The sequence below is a fragment of the Rhincodon typus genome, chromosome 11 (assembly GCF_021869965.1).
Source record: "Rhincodon typus isolate 14 chromosome 11, sRhiTyp1.1, whole genome shotgun sequence".
Lineage (NCBI taxonomy): Eukaryota > Metazoa > Chordata > Chondrichthyes > Orectolobiformes > Rhincodontidae > Rhincodon > Rhincodon typus.
In genome coordinates this window covers 38946414-38965559 of record NC_063342.1, presented here as the reverse complement: position 1 = coordinate 38965559, position 19146 = coordinate 38946414, and the positions used below count along the sequence as shown (strand labels likewise).

The 19146-nt window shown below is 39.6% G+C and overlaps 2 protein-coding genes across 5 annotated transcripts in view; both read left to right on the top strand.

Moving 5' to 3' along the window:
• Positions 1-592: 592 nt before the first annotated feature.
• Positions 593-18901, top strand: LOC109920313 (thiamine transporter 1). 4 transcript variants are annotated; one of them, XM_048602914.1, is made up of 7 exons: positions 718-816; positions 1182-1373; positions 5805-6322; positions 7197-7425; positions 9705-9894; positions 9997-10138; positions 12957-18901. In XM_048602914.1, exons 3-7 carry the CDS (start codon positions 5819-5821, stop codon positions 13113-13115), a joined length of 1224 nt encoding a protein of 407 aa, XP_048458871.1. In that variant the 5' UTR covers positions 718-816; positions 1182-1373; positions 5805-5818; the 3' UTR covers positions 13116-18901. The 4 variants fall into 4 exon arrangements, with proteins under 4 accessions (XP_020375945.1, XP_020375946.1, XP_048458871.1 ...); XM_020520356.2 differs by lacking the exon at positions 1182-1373 and having other exon boundaries at positions 593-816; positions 5699-6322; XM_020520357.2 differs by lacking the exon at positions 1182-1373 and having other exon boundaries at positions 712-816.
• gpr161a (G protein-coupled receptor 161a) overlaps positions 10054-19146 on the top strand; it is a 43162-nt gene continuing 34069 nt past the window's right edge. The window contains exon 1 of the mRNA XM_048602912.1: positions 10054-10138. The gene's annotated coding sequence lies outside the window, so the exon portion shown is untranslated. The remainder of the gene's footprint in view (positions 10139-19146) is intronic.

Sequence of the window (19146 nt, the reverse complement as noted above, 5' to 3'; positions counted from 1 at the left end):
CTGAATACTGCTGGTGATCACAGCGGGTCATAGAAGTCTTTAGGTCTTATGAAGAGTCATCTAGACACTCGAAACGTTAGCTTGCTATCTCTCCACGGATGCTGCCTACCCGCTGTGATCTCCAGCAATTGTTTTGTACTCAGATTCCAGCATCTGCAATAATTTGCTCCTACATTGTCATGGTCCTAGCTAATGCTATAACTGAAAAGTTAGATCCCAGACTGATAGATCGTATTTCGTTTTATTTTGATTTAACAGGATGGTCTCTCGCTGAAACATGCAGACAATTTTGCAGTTTTTGTTTTAAGCAGCGTAGAGGTTTATTGAGGCAAAGAAATGAAGATAAAACAGAATGAACCAAAAATATTTATACAAGATTTAAAGATTGTGAAACACAAAGTGAAATTTAAATCCTATTAATCCCCAAACACTCTTCGGTCCACGGTGTCAGCGTTGCCTCTGGTCGATCCACACTGACCTCCTGGCGCATAGTGGGAAGGACAAGCGTTCATTAGAAAGTTGCGCTGCCAGTCGCTGTTTGATGACGTCGGGCCGTTTCCCCTGGCTTGTTGCGTTGCTGTTGGAACGTTCGTTGGTTGTGGGCGGTTGGGCTGGGACGAGGTTTAAGAGCGCGAGAACGTAGGGAGCGTGAGCTGCAACTGCCGCCAGTGCGTGGCTATGGAGAGCACCGGCGGCAACTGGCTTTACCCCACCGCACTGCTCTGTATCTGTGGCTTTTTCTCCAATGTACGGCCGTCTGAACCTTTCCTCACTCCTTACCTAATGGGACCTGACAAAAACCTGACCGAGCAGCAGGTGAGTGAGAAATGCAGCACTGGAGGAGAGGGCACTGACCGCCGTTCTCTCTTACCCTTGCAAACCTGACACTGAACGCGACTTTAAAGAAGTGTGATAACAAGGTGTAGAGCATCTGCAGTTCCTACTATCTTTATAGAAGTGAATTCCTGTTTATAAAGGTGCATCATCCAAGATGGCACATTGTGTCAGCTGCAGCAGGTGAACTTTTAAGAGGACGAATGTATCGGGTTAATTTCTGTTCGGCGATTTTTTTGTTTAGTGTTTGTGCTTCCAACAACCTTGGTATTTCAGTGCTGTGTTGAGTCTCTGACGGAGTTGCCCATTCTGCAGAAAGTGCTGTGAAGTGTATAGTTTCTTTTCAGACTGTCGGTGGATTGGCGCCATCAAGGTCAGCACCGTTATACAGCAAATTAGATTTCGCTTGCAGACGAACTTTTAGATTTAACATCTCCACGTATTCCGCACAAACCTGATTTGTTTTGTCACCACGCGTTGTGACTGTGAGCCTGAGACTAAACAAAGTAATTGAAGACTCATTTAAAAGTAAAGAAAAGGTAAAATAACCTTGGATGCTGAAAATCTGAGATGCGTCCGCACAAAATGCTAGAAATGCTTAGCAGCTCTCTCTCTTTGCGCTCATACCCCCGACCATGCTGCTGTGTCTGATTTCCGGAGTGTGTGCAATGTTTTCAAATTTGAATCTCATTTCAGTTTAAGTAATAAAAATAGGTGCTATCTTTATGCCTCAAGGTGGATGTTTGCATCACATTAGCCTGGATCTTTTGGTCGCAGGTAGCTGCTTGCTGTTACTGACCTCCATCCACACCTTAAAACTTCGTGGTACGTTAAAACGTAACTTGCTGTCCTCTGCACGTAATTGAACTATGGTGTCTGAAACTCAACTGGTCAAACATCAGGATAAAGGAGCCTTACTTAAGACACAAAGTTGTAATTAGGAGCTCAAGGAAAAGAAATTTAGATTTTAAGTGATGTACAGAAAAGCTAAATAAAGGTTAGTAAAACAACTGGGTGTAAGGGAGAGAAATAAGAGAAAGACAGAATAACTTTATTTTTAAGTAAGTCTCCCAACACAATGCAAGGAGATTCTGGCAACTCCACTTATTGTGCTGTTTAAAACTCACCGCGGCAGGATGCAATGCATTCCAGGATAAAATGCAGAGGCATTCCAATACTTTCCATTCTTACATAGATGCAGGTGACATCAGAAGGCTAGAGAATTGGAAAAGTCACACTCTAGTTCAAAAAAGGGTATAAAAATTCCTCTAACAACAACAGACCTATAAGTTCAACTTTGGTGAGGAAATGTTTTACAATAATTCAGACAAATTGATAGTCACTTGATTGAACTGAATTCAGATAAAATTGATAGACAAATGATAGATGGATGAAGTTCATTGGACACATGAAGTGAGATGTTTTGGTAGGAAGAACGTGGAGACACAATACAAAATGAAGGGTACTATTTTAAAGAGTGGGCAGGAGCAGAGAAAACTAGAAGTATATGTGCATAGGTCATCAATGGTGACAGGACAGAGTGATTTGATAAAACATTCGGTATCCTGATCTTTATTAACAGGGGCATAGTGAAAAAGAACAAGGCTGAATTATGTTAAATTTGGCTTAGAGTTTTAGTTCGGCCTCAGCTGGAGTATAGCAAGCAGCTCTGGGTGCCGTACTTAAAGATGTGAACGTGTTGGAGAGAGTACAGTGAGCAACTTCAGTTATGAAGATACTTCGGAGAAGAGAAGGCTGAAAGGGGATCTGTGAGTATTTAAAATCATGAGTCTGGATAAGTTAGATGGGGAGAAATTTCACACTGATGTAAAGATCGAGAATGAGAAATTGGCAAAGGAAACAGAAACATGTGAAAGTAATTTTCATGCAGAGTAGTTAAGGTGTGGAATGTACTGCTTGTGTGGAGGCAGAGTTAATTGAAGCATTCAAATAGGAATCAGCCTACTGTCTGAAAACAGAGAATGTGCGAGGGAATGGCCTGAGTGACTTGCTTATTTAAAAAGCTAGTGCAGGCACAATGGGCTGTATTGCCACCACCTAACAGTTGTGATTTTGAAATCCACTAACACCCATACCAGTTTTAGTATAGAGCTCATGGGCAAGTATGCAGCATTCCTGCCAGTGTGTTTATTTCAATCTCAAATCTATTGGTGCGTACTGTGGAGGAGCACAATACTTCATAGTAACTTCTCAATTTCCACTGTTTGCCGCCTCATTAAGCTTTTGTGTAATCTTGCCCACTGGTTTTTTTTAAAGAGTATTTCCCTCATGCTATAAATTCTGCAGTTGTAGTCCAAGAAACTGGCAAGCATGCGTGCATTTTAAAACTGAAAATGGTAAGTGGTTCTGACAAATTGACATGTTTTCCTTAACCAGTGAATACAGATTTTAATTTTAATTTACGTTGGACAGTATATTATCCTGAGGCAATCTAATTGCAAGTTTTAAAGAAAGTTCCATAGATTATTACTTTGCAGTGACTTGTTCCAGTTTCCTGCCATGACTTTGCACAATTGTCTCTAATCATACAATCTCAGAATTGTTGTGTGCAGAATGAGGCCAAAATTTATTGCTCAACCTTAATTGCCCAGAGGGCAGTTAAGAGTCAGCCACATTGCTGTGGGTCTGTCCTTCTCACAGATTAGTTTTTTTTCAAGTTTAGTGTTACTTTTAAATTATCCCCTGCACAGTTAGATCCAGATCATAGATATATAGGAAAAGCAAGGGTCTAATATGGACTGCTGGGGAACTCCATCATGAATGTCATTTAGCCAAAAATATCCATTTGACTCTGTATCCTGTCAATCAGCAAATTTTGTGTCCGTGTTGCTACTATCCCTTTCGTACCATGACCTATAACTTTCCTTAGAAGTCTGTTGCATGGTACTATGTCTTCTGGAAATCGATGTACCCCATATCATTAGTATTACCTCATTAATTCTTTCTGTTTCCTCAAGGTTAGGTAAACTCAAGGTTAGGTAAACTCAAGGTTTCACACTTCATTCAGATACAAAATCTGTATTAATTCAAACTGATAGGTAAACATCCCAGTGGGGTCAAAATGAATAGCCCGTTTTATTTTCCAATAAAACATGTCCTAAATTTTAAATTTTCTACAACATCGCAACAGAAGGAAATGCTTTCCACCTCAAGTTTTGTAATTATTTTCTGTGGCCTATAAATGTAAGAAAATGAGGAGCCGTTTGCCTGTAGAATAGACTAACAATGATTATATTGTGAAGTTGCACTGAGAGTACAAAAGTTGCATCAGCTTGATTGGATTGATTGTGGCATGAGTTATTACAGAAACTGGTCTGTCTTCTCTTTATATATAATGGTTGTTTGATTCCCATCTCTGATGGATGTAGAGTATTTCTTTGTGTTGCAGAAGGTTTACAATTTGGGACTTATAGAGTCATAGTCATACAACATGGAAATAGACCCTTCGGTCCAACCAGTGCGTGCCAAACAAAACTAGTCTTGCCTGTCTGCTCCTGGTCCATATCCCTATAAACCTTTCCTATTCATGTATTTTCCAAACGTCTTTTAAACATTGTAATTTTACCCGCATCCACCACTTGCTCAGAACGTTCATTCCACATGTGAAGCACCCACTGTAAAACACTTGCCTCTTATCTTTTTTAAATTTTTCTCCTCTCACCTTAAAAAATATGCACCCTGGTCTTTAAATCCCCCATCCTAGGCAAAAAGACAACTACAGTTGACTCTACCTCTCGTTATTTTACAAACTTCTATAAGGTTGCCTCTCAACTTCCTACACTCCGGTGAAAAAGCTCCCAGCGTATACAGCCTTTCTTTTTAACTCTAGCCTTCCATACCTGGCAACATCCTTGTGTATTCTTTTGCAAATAACATAAATTTGTTCTTTTTGACCATATTGGACAGAATTTGGTGCCAGTCACTAATGATATACTGTTCAGCCCATCTGTGAGATCCCACTATAGTACATCATGGTTGTGTCACTTGGAGCTATGTGTTCTTGATCTCTGCACCATTGTAATGGAATTGTGCATTTTGTAAAAAAAAAAAAAAAAAAAATAGTTGGGAGTTCTGCACAGTTTTAACAAGCTGAAAGAAGCTAATCTGAGATTAGTTATTGATGAAATCTCAAGGGCTGATTCCTCACCATTTATAGGAAGTGAAATGAGTTATTTTTGTCCCTCGTTGCCACACTAGGATGTATATGAAGACCACAGTTTGAGCCATCCTGTTAGCTAATATCAGCTTGGACAGCATTCCATTTCCAACAATGGCATATGCCTCCCTTGTGTGAGGGCAACAAACAGGTCAGGACGAATCAACCAAAGTTTCTGTTCCTGAGCACCACCACCACTAACCCTCAACTGGAAATGTGTGTGTGTGCATGTGTGGGTCTTAGATGCAGTGAGATTCCAGTTGTGTTGTCCTTCATATAGATGTCATATTGACTGTCTGGTCTCTCACTGTTTATGTTCTTGCCAGGCAATGCCATTTGAATGAGATAATTGCTTGCTAGTTCTTGTGGGACAACTGCAGCATGATTTATCATTTTCAGAGTATAACGGGAGAAAATTTAGGATGAATTGTATTAGAAGGGTAGTTATGATTTTCATAATGTTGAGCTTTTTCTCGATAAATTAGATTCAGCAGGAATTAGAAATTCTGTTTTACAGTTTTAATTTTCATTTCAGTTTATCGTGTAGTGTCTACTGTAGCTACAGTATTTATAAACATAGTTTCATTCAAGTTTTAACAACAATGTTTTGCATTTTGAGACAGTGATTTGAAAATTAGAAATTAATCACTGGTATTAAACCTGCTGGGTTTCTGTTTTTCTAAATAGGTGAATGAGATTTTTCCAGTGTGGACTTACTCCTACCTATTGCTTTTGTTTCCCATCTTTCTGGCTACTGATTACCTCCGATACAAACCCATCATCATTCTACAAGGCACAGCTTTGGTCATGACCTGGTTGATGTTGTTGTATGCCCAAGGACTACTGGCAATGAAGTTTCTGGAATTCTTCTATGGAATGGTAACTGCATCAGAGGTGGCTTATTACTCCTATATCTACTCTGTAGTGGACTCTAACGTGTACCAGAAAGTAACTGGATACTGTCGTTGTGCCACTTTGGTTGGGTACACAGTGGGATCAGTTATTGGACAAATCCTGGTCTCATTTGCTGAGGTGTCCCTCTTCCACCTCAATGTTATTTCATTAGTCTGTGTGGCAATTGGTTTTATTATATCAATGTTTCTTCCAATGCCACAGAAGAGCATGTTCTTTCACAAAGTGAAAGGAGACCATAGTGGAATCGAGTTCAAAGATGATGGTGTAAAGTCAGAAGAAGAAGAAGAATCAGCATCAATGATGCCACTAAACTGTGCCCTTGATAATGCTGACAATATGCTAAATGAACATCTGGCAGAACCAATGGATAGCACCTCAGATGCCAATGAAACTACGGTAATGTATTTAAAATGTTTTATTTATATTAATGTGGTTTTGCTTCCTTTTCTGCAGAAGTGTAGTGTTTTGGGTGAGCATCTAGTGTGAACTTAGGTTTTCACTTGCCTCTACATTTCTTTTCTTGAGTACAGCAAAAATGGCTGCTTTAAAAGGCAAATCTATGTTCCTGCTTTATGATACCTACCCTTTTACACAACGTAATGTAAAAGGTAACATGCCCTGAATAAGTAGTAAGTTCTTTACGCTGCTAATATCCTTACTCTAAATGTTACAGGACATTTTTGTACTCTAGCTTTGTGATAGTTGCACAGCACTTTGACAGAAACTACAAAGAAGAGAAAGCAGATTTCACTAAATCACAAAGGTTTACTTAAACCACTAGGGCTGGCTATTAGAATCCTTGCAAGGGGGCAGGGGAGAAGTGTGATCGATAACATTTTCCTGTCTGCCCCTCCTGTGAGACCAATCTGCTAACTTGTTTTCTCTTGTGCTTGTTTTTTTTTTGCTTGCCCTGCCTTTTTCTCTCTCTTTTTCTCTACTCATACTTTGTTTGTTGGCAGTCAGGTGTTAGGGGAGAAAGATCAGACCTGTGCTACAGCATGAATGGCATTGGCGCATTGGCTATTAATGTTGCTTCTCTTTTAAAGTGATAGGTAAACCTAACCTCTTGCAGCTTTCTTGCAGATTAGCTGAAATGTCACAGCAATGTTGAATCAATAATTGTAGTGTTTTTGTAATAAGAATATTGCTGTACTGTACCCACTTTGTAAATATAAAAAGCAGTTCCTTGGGGAAAAATATTGCATAATGCTTCTTTATGAAACCTATTTAAACATTTAGATATATCTTTAAGTTCTGTTTTATTTTTCAGAATAAAAAGCCCTTCAAACGAATATGCATTGTTCTTGCAATGTTATGGAAGACTTTTCTGCAGTGCTATTCTTCTTGGCCACTGCTCTGCTGGTCAGCATGGTGGGCATTATCGACTTGTGGCTATTTTCAGATATTGAATTACATTCAAATCTTGTGGGAGCGAATACGTCCTTCCCAGAATACCCAGATTTACAATGGAATGGTGGAAGCAGCATCTGCGCTTTTGGGTATGCTCACGTTAGTAATTTCCCAATGAAGGCAGTTGAGTTTGCATATAAATTGCTACAAGGTCTGAATATTTTTGTTTGACAAAGCAGTTTACGTTTTTCTGAGAAAAACTAACACAGAAAAATCTGGGCACTTACCGACAAAACAAAACCTCGTTCAAACTCTAGCTCAAAACTCCAGATGTGTGATATATCTAATGCAAAGTTCAAATGTGTTACAACAAAACAAAAAAGATAATATAGGTTGAGAAGAAAGAGAAACAGTAAAGAATTTTAATTACACAGGGCTGATCAGAGATGAAAACAGACGTTAATGGATGATGGTACTACATGAGTTCTCTGTCTCAGTTTTCACTGATGAAAGTTTGAGGATAAAAAATCTTGAGGTAAAGATAGTATAGGAGTATCATTGAAAGTTTGTATAGGTATAAAAATGATAGAATTCAAGTGTGAAAATTATTAAATTCTGCTTGTATGCTGCTTAATATGTTCAAAGTGATATGAAAGATCAAAGATCTTTACAAACGTACAGAGACACATGATCTGCTGGTCCATCAAGTGTGCACCTTGTATACCCTTTCCATCTACCTTCTCAACACTAGCTATCTCACCTATCCATATAACCCCTATGCTATCGATGCTACCTAACTCTGTTCTTGTAACTTTTGCCTCGAGTGCCAGATCCAGGTGGTTCACTTATCTTTGGAAGTTATACCAGAAGACTATGTATTAATAATGTGCTCAAAGAAACCGAATGGAACATACCAATAATTTTGACAGTACTGGGTACCAGACCAGTCAATCTAATGTTAGTCATGGATAAGATTCTAAAAATTTTAATATGGGTTAAAACTTAAATCTGTAGCTAGAATGAGGGTTAATTGAGAGCAGCCTGAATCATGTCTGACATATGGGAATGATGGAGAGGATATCTTTAGATTTTTAAAAGGAATTTGATTTAGTATGCTGTATGGAATCCTTGTGGATACTGCCCATTGATTGTTTTTGAAAGAGAATGTGAAGGACAAAAAATGGTTAATGGATGTTTCACAGAATTAATTTAAACATAGTAGTCAGTGTTTGCACAATTGATCTTAATGTAAATAATGTGGATTTTACATATTCTGGTTTATATATACATTATTTTAAAAATGGCTGTCAGAACTCGATAAGAACCACTTGTAATTTCAGGAGGATGTAGACTAATTAATAGATTGCACATAAGGAAGTCAAATTAAATTTCAAGTTTGGAAAAGCAAAGTCATGTGTTTTAAAATGAAACAAAGAATGATAAGGAACCTACACCATGGTAAGATATGAAGCAGAGTACTTGGGAACTAAAGAGAAGATGGGAGTTTGAGTTACAATTGTTTTTTCCCATTGGAAGAATAAGTTAGTTGGCTGTTGGGGCTACACATGTTTTATGGACTGTGTGTAAAACTGGAAGATACTGAAACTGTTTTGACTTTTAAAACAGGGTTTTCATTTAAGTGAACTTTTGGTTTTTCAAAATTAAGCTAACAGTCTAATGTGAGCAGTGATCCAGCTGCTAGTTACAGGAAGTCAAATGACTTTAGGAAGACAGCCAAGCAGTTTTAAGTGATAAGATGAGGGGTTAATTGTCCTTAATTATTGGAAAACCTAGCTTTGGAAGAGACTAGCATACTTAATGGACTGAAGGGCATCTTCTGTGCTATACAACTCATCAGGACCTCTGTGCTAATAGTTGCCAAAAGTCCAAAAAGGATAAGTTAGGAAAAAGTTTTTAGGTAGGGACTTGGTAAGGTTCTTGATGTCCCATGAGAGACAGTGGCGGAAGCAGAATCTGTAATAACGTTTTAAAGATTTAATTAATGAATGAATGAATAGATACATGAAAAGGGGAGAAAGATAAACTGGGTTGAATGGATCAGCTCCTTCAGATCATAAGCCAGAGGAGCCAAATATCAACAGTCTAAGTCTGGCAATGTGAACCTATATTTAAGGCTACAGTGTGATCTAGTGATTGTCCCTATCAGTAAAGCTGAAATGCTGGAAAATTTTAATGCATTGCAATGTTTTTGTATGTTTCTGTCATCTGTTTAATTCTCTTGTGACCACTGTACTTTTTAATATATTCATTTTAATAGTCATAAATTTTGATTTATACATTGTCATTGCCAGATACAGTTACAGCAAGTATTGAATGCCTTATTGCTTTAAAAAGAGACTGACTGAAGAGGACGATAAGTTTATAATTCAACTTTATTTTAATGTTCTCTCTTTTGGTCTATGTTTAGGTGCTGTGGCAGCATTTGTTGTAGGTTATGTAAAGATATCGTCCATCTGGAGTGAAGTTTCACTCCTGGTCTTTTCTCATGTTGTCGCTGTTTCAGTGTTTCTGATGGACATTGTCCAAAACATCTGGGTGTGCTACGTCTGTTACATTGTTTTCAGAATTATTTACATGATGCTTATTACTGTAGCAACGTGAGTAGAGTTTTTTTCCTTTCAAAAGTATTATTGAAAATTTTAATTTTGTAGCAATTTTAAGGAAACTGAGTATTAATTGCCTGCCTTTCTTTTCAAAAGATACAAGATTGCTGCAAATCTAAGTGTGGAGCTGTATGCTTTGGTGTTTGGTGTAAATACATTTGTCGCCTTAGTTCTTCAGACTCTGTTGACCTTGATTGTGGTGGAATCTAGTCTCCTGAATTTGGACATATTTGGACAGGTAAGGGATCAGTTTGATACTTCAATAGCCACTTCATTATATTTTAGCTAAAGGGGAAGATGACTGGGCATCAGGAGCTGAACATCATCGTTACGTTAAATAGCCTATTTGATTTGTGCAGAAAAAAGACAATATAAATCTAAACCAGCTCCTGTAAGAAAAACAGACTAACTCCTCTAATCTTCACATCTGAAATATTTCATCTAATATGCCATTTCACTGAATCTTTTCCACATTTTCTCCAAGCCCTTTACATTCTTCCTAAAATGCGGTGCCCAGAATTGGGCACACTACATCAGTAGAGGCATTGAGTGTTGTAGAAACATTAACTTCATTGAGTACTTGGCCTGTACTTCTAAAGCCAAGGAATCTGTTTGGGTTTTCTTCTAAATGGCCTCCTTGACTTGGTCTGGCAATCTTAAAGACCTACCGTCTGCATTGTCAGACTTTTTGTTTTTGTGTTCCCTTTATCTGCCATCTGTCTGCTCGTTTCATCAATCTACTTACCACTACACCATTAGACTTCAGGAAGATATAATGTCACTGGACTAATAATCGACTGCTCTAGACAAATGTTCTGGGTTTGAATCCCATCATAGCAGATGGTGAAATTTGAATTCAGCGAAAGAAGTCTGGAATTAAAAACTAGTCTAATGGGAAACATGACCTAGCAAGCCATTCAGTTATATCCAACTGAGATAAAGTCTTTAAAAAGAAATGAAACTGGATGGACCACCCAGCATTGACCTAGGTGCCAGAAAGAATAATGGCAAACTTGGCCTCTAATCTGACAGAGTCTTCCTGTGAACATTTGGAGGTCTGTGCCAAAATTAGGAGAACAGTCCTCCAGACTAGTCAAACAACAGTCTGATATTGTCTTCACGATATGATTCTTAGACTATGGCTTTATCACAGACATAATTACCAACATCTTTGAGAATGCTCTGACCCATTGTAGGGAAAGATCCACCAGAAAAGAGTTGCTGTGGGAGTCCTCAGTGTTCAATCTTCAAGGTCTGGAATCCTCACGTGGGCAAGGAAGCATCCTGCTGATTACTGCCTACTGGCCATCCCCTCAGCTAATGAATTAGTATTTCTTATATTGAACATCATTTGGAGGAAATACTGAGCGTGGCAAGGGTGCAGAATATGCTCTGGGTGGAGGGCTTCAATGCCCATCACCAAGAGCAGTGTCGGGAACCTCCATCTAAGATAGTATCAGTAGGAATAACCACTGAGTAGTTGTTGTGGAGATGAAATCTGCCTTCACAATGAGGATACCTTCCATTGCATTGTGTGGCACTACTATCATGCTTAACAGGATAGATTTTGAACAGATCTAGCAACGCAAAACTGGGTATCAATGAAGGTCTGTGGGTCATCAGCAACAGTAGAATTGTTTTAAACCACCGTTTGTAACCTCCATGGTTCAGCACGTCCCCTCAAACCAGGAGGTCAACCCTAGTTCAATAAAGACTGCAGAAGGACACTGCAGGAGAAGCACCAGGCGTACATTAAAAATAAGATGACACTCTGATTAAGCTTCAATGACGGACTATTTGCATACTAATCAGCAGATGCAACCTGCAAAGGACAGGGCTGAGTAATCCCACAATTAATGGATCAGATCTAAATGCTGCATATTCAGTCATGAATGGTGATGAAGCAATTCACTGGATGAGGTGGTTCACAAATAGCCCCCCATCAATGACTGGGAGCCCAGCACATCACTGCAATAGACAAGGCTGAAGCATTTACATCCATCTTAAGCTAGAGTATGGTGCTTATGATCCATCATGGCCTTCTGCTGAGCCTGTTCCCACATTTTACTGGATGAGTGCAGTTCCAACAACACTGAGCAGGTTTGACCTGATTTAGAACGAAACAGCTGAATTCATTTGTAACCTATTCACTAGCCTTAGAATTCATTCCCTTCACCACTATGTACAGTGGCAGCAGTGTGCACGAGCTCAAGGTTCAGTGTGCTAATTCACCGAGGCTCCTCCGCCAACAAGTTCCATCCCTGTGACTCCTAACACTTGGAAGGATACGAGCAGCAGATGCAAAGAAGCACCACCACCCGCATGTTCTCATCCAAGCCACACACCATCCTGACTTAGAACTGTTGCTGGGCAAAATTCTGGAACTTGCTCTCTCTCAGCACTTTGGATGTACCTACTTCATGGACAGCAGCCATTCACGAAAATTAGCAATAAATGCTGGCCTAGCTGGGAACACCCCTCATTCCATGAATTCATTTTTTTTTAAAATCCACTATTTGCTACGTTTTCAAGTGTTTTCTCATCCCCAGATGTCAAAATTATATTGTGTGCTGCCAAATCTGAGTCATAAACTCATGTCAAAAAGAGCAGTGGTCCTCATATTATCCCCGATCGGACTGAGTTGCATTTGGGTGACTGGATAGTTTTTTTTTTTGTCCCTTAGCCAATTTTGTATCCATGTTATTATTGTCCTTTTCATAGTATGAGCTTCATGACGCAACTTAATTGCACAAAGCATTACCAGGAAATTAACTTTTTTAAATTGAATATATTAGTAGGGAATAACCTTGTTACATGTAAAACTCATAATTTGTGTAGAGTGACAACTATGGGAGTGGGTGGACAACAGTTCGTTAATATTTAAATAGGATACATTACCAGTTTAGCTTTTTTAATGTTTTGTAAAATATCCTCAGCAGAACCTAATGAATACTGAGACCACAGATTGGGAGAATACTTGCAACCAAGTATCTTTTCCTGATTGAGTAATTGTTTGCTATAAGCAGTTTCTTAAATATTTTTCTTCTCTTTTCCAGTTTCTGGCTTATTCAGTTTACTTTGGTGCAATTGCTGTGTTGTTCCTGATCTTTGGTGTTTATAACATTGTGAAGAAATGCAAAGAAAAGCTGAGACCACGTGAAAACGTCTCTGCTTGTTTGGACTGCAGGAACGAAGTGACACCAAAGACATCTTGAGCAGGCATGATCAAATCATACAATCCCCACAGCATGGAAGCAGGCCATTCAGCCTATTGAGTCCACACCGATCCTCCAAAGTGCATTCCACCGAGACACTACACTCCCACCCACCTTTATCCCTCTAACCCCATATTTCCCGTACCTAGCCTGCACATCCCTGAACACTGGACTATTTAGCATGGCCAGTGCACTTAACCTGTACCTCTTTGGAAATCATGCTTGGCATAAGATTCACTAAAGACCACTTTTGCAATGGGTAGTTTCATATATGTGCAGTTATGTTATGTGATTACATTATGGCTACATTAACTGCAGTCAAACGATTTGTTTATTTTCGCACTAGATCATTAACCAGAGAAAAGCAATATACTGCAGACGCTGGTAAATTTTTAAAAAAGGCTGGATCAAACCCTAACAAAGACAGAAATTGCTGGAAAAAATTCAGCAGGTCTGGAAGCATCTGTGGACAGAAAGCTGAGTTGATGTTTCAGGTCAAGTAATCCTTCTTCTGAACTGATTGTAGTTAGTAAAAATTGGCATGTATGCTGAAGATTGGGTTGGGGGAAAGGGGAAGAAATAAATGATTGAGGAGAAGGAGCCCAGAGAGAGGGAGATACACAAAGGAATAGGTGATGGTCCGCTTAGGAGAATCACCTGCTAATGGGGACTATTTCGTAGCTGACAATGGATTGGTTGTGGTAGCAGCTCATGTGGTGACAAGGCCTGGTATGTGGGGTAGGGGTAAGATCGTGGAGAAGATGTTCAGGCCCTAAAATTATTGACCTCCATACTGTCCAGAAGATGGTAGGGGCCCCCAAGGTAAAATGAGGTACTGTTGTTCCAGATTGTGCTGAGCTTCACTGGAGCACTGCACCAAGCCTGAGACAATGATGTTGGCCAGGGAACATAGTGATGTGTTGAAATGGCAGGCAACCGGAAGCTCGGTCATTTTTGCGGATAGAACGTAGGTGTTCCACAAAATGGTTACCCAGTCTGCGTTTCTTCTCCCCAACGTAGAAGAGAACACATTGTGAGCAGTGAATACAGTAGATTAAATTGAACAAAGTACAAGTAAGTCGCTGATTCACCTGGAAGGTGTGTCTGGGTCCTTGGGAGGAAGTAAACGGCAGGGGTTGCACCTTCTGTGATTTGAATGGAAAGGTGCTGTGGTGATGTGGGAAGTTCAGGAGTGGACCAAGGAGGCCCAGAGGGAACGGTTTCTGCGAAGCTAATAAGAGGGCAAGTGAATGTGTGTCTAGTGGTAGTATCAGGCTAGCGGTGGCAGAAATGGTGGCTAATGATCTTTTGGATGCGGATGCTGTTTGGGTGGTAAGTGAGGACTAGGGGACTGTATTGCTCTTGTGGCAGGAAAGAGAGGGCGTGAGGGTAGAAGTGCAGGAGATGGATGGACATGGCTGAAGGCCCTGTCAGCCAGGGGAATTCTCGGTTTAGGAAGAAGGTGGATATTTCGGAGGCCCCCTTGTCAAAGTTGGCATCATTGGAACAGATGTGATGGAGATGGAGGAACTAGGAAAATGAAATGAGTCTTTACAGGAAGCAGAGTGCAAAGATGTATCGTCAAGGTAGCTGTGGGAGTTGGAGTTTATAACGGATATTGCTAGCCTATCCCCAGAAATGGGAACAGATGTCAAAGAAGGGAAGGGAAGAGTCAGATGGATCAGGTGAAGGTGAGAGCAGAGTGGAAGTTGGAAATGAAATTGGAAAAGTATATCATTCCGTGAAGAGGGAAGCAGCACTGATGATGTCATCAATATACTGGAGAAGGAGTTGCATGTGGGGCTAGAATAGGACTGGAAAAAGGATTGTTCCATGTACCCAACAAAGAGACAGGCATAACTGGTACCCAGGCCACATGTTTGATCTGAAGAAAGTTTACCGAGTTAAAGGAGAAGTTATTCAATGTGAGGACAAACCCAGCTGGGTGTAGGAGCATGATGGTAGATGGGGACAGTTCAGGCTTTTTCTTTTCCCAGGAAGAAGCAGAGACCAGCCTGATGGGGGATGGACATGGAGTGTTTGCACATTCATGGTAAGAAGGAGGTGGTTGGAGCCTGTGAACTGGAAATTTTGAAACAGATTTAAAGCATCAGAAGAACTGCAGATGCAAGTGGGAAGGGACTGGACAAGGGGAGAAAAATTGGAGTTGTGGTAGGAAGAGATGAGTTCTGTGGGGCAGGTGCAGGTAGACATGGTGGGTCTGCCCAGACAGTCCTGTTAGTGGATTTTGGGAAGGAGGTAGAAGCTGGCTGTATTGTGTTGGGATCTATGAGCTTAGAGGCTTTTGGCAGGGAGTGGGGAGATCACCAAGATAAAATGAGATTAATGACCATTGTGGACATAATTGCCTGGTGTTCAATTGTGGGGTCATGGTCCAGGAGAAGATAGGAGGAGATATGAGAGCTGGCGCTTAGCCTCCACAATGCAGAGGTCAGTCCACCAGACAATAATAGGGCCACCGTAGTTGTCGGGCTTGATTACAAAGTCAGGGTTAGATCTGAGTGCACAGAGTGCTGTCAGTTCAGAAGGACAGAGGTTTGAATAGGTAAGTTAGATAGTGAGGCAGACGAATTGAGGCAACCAAGGTCATGTCGACAGTTCATGATGAACAGGTGGAGTGCTGGTAAACTGCTGGAGAATCTTGGTGGTGGGTGAAGGGGTCTGTGATACTCTTGTGCGTAGAAATGGGCATGGAGGCAAAGGCAACAGAAGGACAGTTCAGTGTCATGTTGTACCTGAAATTCATTGTGGAATGCAGAGGAATAAAACTTAAGACCTTTGCTAAGTACAGCATTCTTTCATCATTTATGGGATGAGGGTGTTGCTGCAATGCAGCATTTATTGCCCATCCCTAATTGCCCAGAGGGCAGTTAGGAGTCAGCCGCATTGCTGTGGGTCCGGAGTCACGTAGGCCAGACCAGGTAAGGATGGCAGTTTCCTTCCCTAAAGGACATTTGTGAACCAGATGGGTTTTTCTGACAATCGACAATGGATTCACAGTCACCCTTAGAGTCTTAATTCCAGATATTTATTGAATTCAAATTCAATCATCTGCCGTGGCGTGATTCGAACAGAGAGCAGAGTGTCAGAATGGATAGCAAATACATGCCAGGAGGTGGGATTGGGAGAAACACAAGTCTGGCAGCATCAATAGAGAGAGAAAAACAGTTAACCTGTTGAGTGCAATAACTTCATATCTGAAGAAAAAATATTGGTCTCAATTTTAACTCTGTTTCTCTTTTCATTGATGCTAACAGACCCATTAAATTTGTGCAGTATTTTTTTGTTTTATTATCACTTAACCAGAGCTTTCATTGGAATTGTTGATGTATGTCAACTCTAATTTCACCAGAATTACAGCAGACAGTCTGTTTCTGTCAAGCAGGGCCTCTGTTGAAATTGGAAGTTTTGATGATAGAGCAAAGGCTGTTTGTTTCCCTTGTGTCTCTGGATAAATTAAAATCCAGGCTGTAGACATCTGTGGAATCTTCATACTAATTTTTCTGATAATTTGCCCAGATTTAGGTACCCTCGCCTCCTCTGCTAAATTGGATACTAAATCTGAGTACTATTGTCTGAGGCCAACCGATGATTTCTTCTTCCATTCCACCTCTCCATAAATTGTGATCCCTCATTAATGTTCTTGTCATATTTCAATTTGTCCTCACCAAACTTGATTTTTCTCGAAAGACAAATGTTAAAAGGATCGCATGCATTTCATGCCTTGTGTACTTAGAAGCCAATATGTGGCCATTTCAAAAGTTACAATCATAAGGATTAAAAAAATTGCTATTCTCTGCACTATTTCAATTATGTGCATCAGTACACTGAGACTGGATCCAATATGATTGTAAAAAAACAGTGGAGGGAAGAAGTATTATATTGAAGAACTCTGGCTATAACCTAAATATTGAACTGCACTGAAGTTTTCACTTCAACTGGTGAGTGCAACTATTTATAGCTACCAGCATCTTAATAATGGATAGAAAATTTGTATTATTCTTTTAACATGTCAATAGATAGAAAATGTGCTTTGATATTTTGAGAACCAATATATACCTGTGGTATGGATATATAGTGGAACTAAAATGCTTGTTCAATAAAGAATGACAACTACAAAATTGAATTACATAAGATTACCATATCGGTAGCTTTTAATTTTCTTGATGGTACAACAATCTGCCTGGCTGTAATAGTACAGTAAAACAGGCAAGTCCCAGTGGAGAGACTTAAACATGGAGGATTTGCAAGGAGTTTTCTTTTTGTAAAAGAAGGGAATGGGGTATTGGGATTAATTTCATAGCTCTTTGAAAGAGCTGTACGATACTTGAACTTAACTGCAGTGACAGCACAAAAACCTTAAAATAAATAACACTAGCTATTGAAGTGAAATGAAGTATTTTTGTCTCACTTAGCCTCTTTTGTTAGTCTTACAAGTTAGTTTTGGGTGCTGTTAGAAAACATTATTGTGATTTTAATGCCATGTATAATTCAATTAACCTGATGTGTATGATGTACCAAGTACAGATATTAGTGCACATGATGAAAATATGTCTTATGATGAAGTGATTGTATACGAGACTTGAAGAGTTGTGACACTGTCTCTCCATTCTTAAAGTTGCTGTTTATTGTTTATGCCACTAAGTATAAATATTTGTGCGAATGTACACTTTGCCAAATAGCTGGTTTTGAAACATGAAAATTCAGCAGAGTGCTGATGTTGTGCACCTTTTTATTAATAATAATAATAATAATATTTGGAATGAGTTGTCTGTCTTTCAGAAGTACATTTCTTTTTAGATTGATTTGTGGAAGGAAAATTTAGAAATGGGAGAAGACAAGAGTTTGACCTATTTTTGATTATTTATTAATTAAACTTAAAATTGTTGAGCAGCGAGCTATTTTGAGCAATCAATGGAAATCTGAAGGAGCAATTCCTCACATTTTCCCAATAAAACTAATCTAAGTAGTGGCAAAATCAATGAAGGAAGTATAATGTAAGATTAAAGCTCAGTAATATTCACTATCTCAAACAGACCATTAGGTCATCATATCACATACACGCAGCAGTTTTATGGTCTTGGATCTTTCTGCCATTTTGCTTGTGGAAATAAAGTAACATGCTTTGTTTTCTTGATTGGTCTTAAATGTCATTGTTGGAATGGCATTTATTACATGGCCAGGAAAGATGTAATTTGCCAATATTTAACAGGTGCCTAGTTCGCACTCGAATTCAGTCAAGTAGGTATTGGACAGATATCTAATTTATATTCATGTCAGATCTGCAATCTCATTCCAAGTCAGAATTATCAGAAAATTCAGCTGATGTACCAGTAATCAAAATAAAATCTTGTTGCATAGTAACTGTCTCAAATATTCACGCAACATTATCGATGAGAGCTCATTTTGCAATATTTGTAATTCAAAAAAGAATAGAGACCTTCACTAGATCAGGACAAAATAAGATTATTTGGCACAATGAGAAATCCTTTAAAGGATAAGCAGATTCTGTCCTTCTCCATGAGGAAATGAAAAACTCTCTCTCTCTCTCTCTCCCAAATTTGTATGCACCCATATATTATGGACAGAGAAATAAAACTTTAAATATCATTCTGAAAGCTGATTTAAAAGAAGCACCATATTGATTTAAGAGACTAATAACCCTCACCCTGGAGTTGGCACGGTGAATCAGCGGTTAGCACTGCTGCCTCACGGCACCAGGAACCCAGGTTCAATTCCACCCTCGGATGGCTGTCTGTGTGGAGTTTGCACGTTCTCCCCGTGTCTTTCTGGGTTTCATCAGGGTGCTCTGGTTTCATCCCACAGTCCAAAGATGTCCAAGTTGGACGGTTTAACCATGCTAAATTGTCAATAGTGTGCAGGAATGTGCAGGCTAGGTGGATTAGCAATGGAAAATGTGGGGTTACTGGGATTGGGTGGGATGCTATTTGGAGGGTCAGTGTGGACTCAGGGTCGAATGGCCTGCTTCCACGCAGTAGGAATTCTATAA